General features: G+C 56.2%; 1 protein-coding gene across 1 annotated transcript; it reads right to left on the minus strand.

Annotated features, from left to right (window-relative positions):
• Window positions 1-120: 120 nt before the first annotated feature.
• On the minus strand, window positions 121-4124 carry LOC103584173 (serine/threonine-protein kinase N1-like; the record flags this gene model as incomplete). The annotated part of the gene is made up of 10 exons (XM_008565276.1): window positions 121-406; window positions 883-963; window positions 1054-1161; window positions 1494-1636; window positions 1847-1923; window positions 2031-2093; window positions 2343-2519; window positions 3706-3797; window positions 3892-3967; window positions 4045-4124. Coding segments are annotated over 10 exons (1101 nt in total), but the record flags the coding sequence as incomplete, so codon positions are not given.
• Window positions 4125-4984: the final 860 nt, after the last annotated feature.

The raw sequence follows: 4984 nt of genomic DNA on the forward strand, positions 1-4984 counted from the left end.
AACCGGCCATCCCTATATGGGATCCGAACCCGTGGCCTTGGTGTTATCAGCACCACACTCTCCCGAGTGAGCCACGGGCCGGCCCCTCCCACCCCATTTCTAAGCACAAGAGACGAAGGATGCATGGCTGGGGCAAACCCCAAAGGCCTTTTTAAAAACTAAGAGCTCTTGGTTGGGGGCGGGGGCAGGTACAGAAGAGGGGCTAGCAGCCCCCGGCCACGAAGTCGAAGTCCCGGAAGGCGGCCTGCTCGGTGGCGGTGAGGGGCCTCGCATCGCGGGGAGGGCTGAGCGTGGGTGCCTCCCCCGTGAACTCCTCATCAAAGTTGCTGACATCGGTGCGGCCCGACAGCTTGGGTACAAAGGGCGGTGGCAGGCGCCGGGCCAGCAGGGCGTCCCAGCCCAGGGTCTGGGGGGTGGAGGGTGGAAAGAGGGTCAGCGTGGGCAGTAGAATGGGGAGGCTGCAGGAGGAGTCAGTCCCAGGTCTGGGGGACCAGCATGAGGAGCCACAAGACAGAAGAAAAGAGGCGGGGAGTAGAGGGGACCAGGGGCTCAGGAAGGATCACAGTGGGGGTGGGCCTTGGTGGTCAGTGGGGGAGCCTGGGCTTATACACAGGGATATGCCCCCCACCGGGCCAGCCTGGAGTCGATGTGGATGTAGGAGGGTCGATGGGGATGGGGCTGGGGGTGGGCAAGGAGGGAGAGGGAAGGCAGTGAGGGTATCAAAGGGAATTGACAGTGTTTGAGGGGAATGACAAGGCCTGGGGGCAATGAGACCCTTGAGGTGAAGTGACTAGGCCTTGAGGGGTGGGGGGTGTGAAATGGTTCTTGGTGGGAGGAATGGCCAGGTGGTGGGGGGATGGCCAGGCCCTGGGGAGACCTCACCCTGAAGAAGGGTTGTTTTTTCACATCTTCTGCATCCCGCTCGCTGGACCCCAACCTCCGCTCTGGGTTCCTCCGCAGCAGCTGGGGGGGAAAGCGCTGCATCAGGGTCTGTCCACTTCTGGGGCCCCAGAGCCCCTCCCCTAGGCCCACCCCATGCGGGGCAGTCCTCACCCTTCGCATGATGCCGATGGCTTCCGACGACAAGAAGCGGGGGTAGCGGACCTCATCGTTGACGATGCTGTCAAATACCTCCTCCTCATCATCCCCTGGGAATGGGGACTGGGGACAGGGACAGCCAGGTGAATTGGGCCCCTCCTCTGGCAAGTCCACCTCACCTGAGCCCTCCGCTGTGACTGCACCTTTCACTCGGGTGCTGGCTTGCACAGGGAGTTAAGGATTCCCATTTTATAGATGTGGAAACAGGCCAGGGAGGTGAAGTCAACAGCCCCCAGTCACACGGCATGTGGCAGGGGCAGATTTCCACCTCACCCCTGGCCTGCAAGAATTCTACCACTGAACCACCCATGCACCGATCAGCCTCACCCCTGGGCACACGCAGGTTCCAGTGCCATCCAAGGAACTGGTAGGGTAGGGGCAACCTGGGGCCTCACCTCACCAACCAGCATCTCGTAGAGAAGCACGCCCAGCCCCCACCAGTCCACAGCCCGTGTGTACGACGTGTCCGTCAGCACCTCTGGTGCCAGGAACTCCGGGGTCCCACAGAACGTGCTGGTCCGGTCCCCATAGCCCATCCCTGGGGGCAGTAAGGCCATGTGAGGCTTTGGGGGGTTAGGTTCTAGCTCTAGGCTCCCAGCTCTAGCTCAGCCCAGCATGGGGTCATCCAGACAGCCAGACCCGTCCCCAGATCAGGTGGGGAGCAACCCAGAGTAGGGCTGGGGACTCCATTCCTTCCCCCGTCTTTTGTCTCATCCCCAGAGGTCAGCCCTCTCAGATCCCAGCCCACCTTCCTTGCACAGGCCAAAGTCTGCGATCTTGACATAGCCCTCGGTGTCCAGGAGCAAATTGTCTAACTTCAGGTCCCTGTGAGGGGCCAGGGGATATAAAGAAGGATGAGTGGGGGGTCTGGGCCCTGCCTGAAGCCTGAGGACCACCCCATCATGGCAGAGCATGCACACGCATGCACCCACCTGTAGACAATCTTGTGTTCATGGAGGAACTGCAGCCCCAGCACCACACAGGCAGAATAAAAGCTGCAGAGAGAGGCTGGTGTGAGGGCGCTGGGCCCCCTGCAAGGGCAGAGGGTCACATAAGTCTGGCTCCCACATCCTCAAAAGCTTCCCCAGTGCCCCCCAAATCCAGGCGGTTGCGGGGAGGCAAAGCCTGACGGTGAGGGTGGAGGGGTGGGAAGGGAGCTGCCAGCCTCCTGGGGCCAAGCTGTTGGGGTGTTGAGGCTGGAGGCAGGGTGAGGGGGCTGGGCCGGGCCCAGGGGCTGGGCTCACATAGCACGGGGCTCGGAGAACACGTCGCTGTGGATATGCAACATCAGGTCCCCACCGGCCGAGTACTCCATTACAAAGCACACGTGCTCCGGCGTCTGGAAACAGCCGAAGAGATTCACCAGGAAGGGGTGTCGTGCTCTGGTCACTGCCGCCAAGATCCGCTTTTCACACATCAGACTGGGAGGGGAGGGGGCGGGTGGCAGGGGTCAGAGACCATAGCTGCCTTCTACTCTTGACTCAAATTCCCAAGAGTCCTCAATCAACAGATGTCTGTTGAGGGCATCACATGGCTGTGTAACTTTAGGCAAGTTGCTTCATATCTCTGAACCTCAACAGCCCTGTCTGCTAAACAGGCACCCAGAATCCATCCATCATCTTAGTAACAGCCCCTTGACTTCTCTTTGGGGAACTACCAGGGGTGGGCAGGAAGCCCAGGCCAATTGAAGCACCCCATCTCTCTGGTCAGAGATTGATTTGGGGATGGGTGAACCAAGTTAATGGGGCACAATCCCAGAATTTCCCCTGGAATTATTAAGGAAGAAAGGCTAAAGCTGGTGGATGAGCCTGAAGTTGTTGGGGTAAGGGGCATCTCATCCCCTACAAGAGGACTGCAAGAAAAGTCTACACAGAGGAAAGCAGAACCGAGAAACATCATCCGAGCACCTGGATACAGCCATGCCTGAAGGCAGCCCACCCCTGGACTTCTCTGATCCAGACCAATAAATTCCTTTACTTGCTTAATCCTTTTCTGAGTTGGGTTCCTGATTATTAAAAAGATGTTGAGAGGACTGAGGACAATCTCACTGCTTTTCTGCTGAGTGTTTACAGGGGTCAGGAGCTGTGCCAGTGCTCTAGATATATCCTCTCGTTTAATCCACCTGACAACCCTGCAAAGAAGGCAGTACTTCCCTTTTATATATCAGGAGGCTGAGGTTCTGAAGGGAGAAATGACTTCCCAGGATCTCCAAGCATATCTGGCAGAGCTGGGATTTGAACCCAGGGCCCTTATCCCAAAGTACAGGCAGTGAGGTGGCACCATTAAGAGCACAGGCCTCAGAGCCTGAGTCCCTAGGTTCAAATCCTGCACCTGCTGCTTACTCGTTGTGTGGCCTTGCACAAACTGTCCAACCTTTCTGTGTCGTCAGAATAGGGAAATTAACATTATTTATCTTATAGGGTGCAGGGGGAACAAATGAGCTACTGAATACCTACTTTCTAAGAGCTATTATTATCTTAAGTTCTAGGCTAATAAGCGCCAGGGACTATTACAAGTTGCTCTGCCTGCAGCTCCAAGGAGAGGACAGCTCTGTCTCTCACTTCCCAGAAGACAGCGGTCCCCAGAGGGATGGAGCAGGGTGCCCACCTCTCCACCTCGTCCCGGGCCACAATGTCCCCTTTCTTCAAAGCCTTGATGGCAAACAGCTCCCCACTGGACCGAAATTCGGAAAGCAGCACCTGGAACAGCAGTGGGTAAGGACGGCCTGAGTGGCCAGCCCAGGACCCAGGGGTCTGAACTCCCAGCCCCCCAACTCCCTGCCCTCCACCTCACCTTCCCAAAGTGACCCCGGCCCAGCACTGCCAGGAATTTGAAATCCTCGAGAGTCAGGGGTGACTTCCTTAGAGGGCTGTGGAAAGAGGACACTGGTACGGACGGGGACAGCAGGCAGAGGTGGTGAGTGGGGGGTCGGGACAGGGGCATCACCTGCACAGGGTGGGTCCTGGGGTCTCCTGGGTCTCTGCAGGCAGCTGGGGAGCAGTGGTAGTTTCCTGGATTGGGGAACTCTGCAGCGGAGAGAGGAGGTCAAAGTGGGGATGTCAGTCACCTCTGCCCTCCCCATAACCACAATAGCCTTTGAGTCCCTGCACGATCTGTCACTTCCCCTCTCTCTCCTCACCTCTCCTCCCACTTGCCCCCTCGCTCCCTCCCCTCCAGCCACACTCTTCCCCTCCCTGTGCCCTGAACACGCCAGGCACACTCCTACCCCAGGACCCGTGCACGGCTGTTGTCTCTTCCTGGACCACTCTTTTTCCAAACACCTACATGGCTCTTCCCTCCTCCTAGGCTTTTACTCAAATGTCACCTCTGTAGGTGGTCAGCTGACCATGGTATTAAATAACAGAACCCCTCAACACCCCTGTCCTTTTTCTTTCTTTTTTTTCTTTTTGGCAGCTGGCCATTCCGGGGATCTGAACCTTGATCTTGATGTTATCAGCATCACCCTCTCCAAAGTGAGCTAATCAGCCAGCCCTCATCTGCCTTTTCTGCTTTATTTTTCTCCCCAGCACATTTTATATTACAAATGTATTTTATATTCCAAATGTATTTTATCTATTTGTTTGGTATTAGTCTTAATTCTTTTTTTTTTTTTTAAAGATGACCGGTAAGGGGATCTTAACCCTTGACTTGGTGTTGTCAGCACCACGCTCACCCAGTGAGCGAACTGGCCATCCCTATATGGGATCCGAACCCGGGGCCTTGGTGTTATCAGCACCACACTCTCCCGAGTGAGCCACGGGCCGGCCCTAGTCTTAATTCTTTATACCACATGCACATATAACTTTGAAAAGAATCAAAATCACTTTTTAAAACAGAAAAAAAAAATGACCTGTTGGTCCATCACAAGCAGGTACTATAGACACTG

This window comes from Galeopterus variegatus, unplaced genomic scaffold, assembly GCF_000696425.1.
Source record: "Galeopterus variegatus unplaced genomic scaffold, G_variegatus-3.0.2 Scaffold46083, whole genome shotgun sequence".
NCBI lineage: Eukaryota > Metazoa > Chordata > Mammalia > Dermoptera > Cynocephalidae > Galeopterus > Galeopterus variegatus.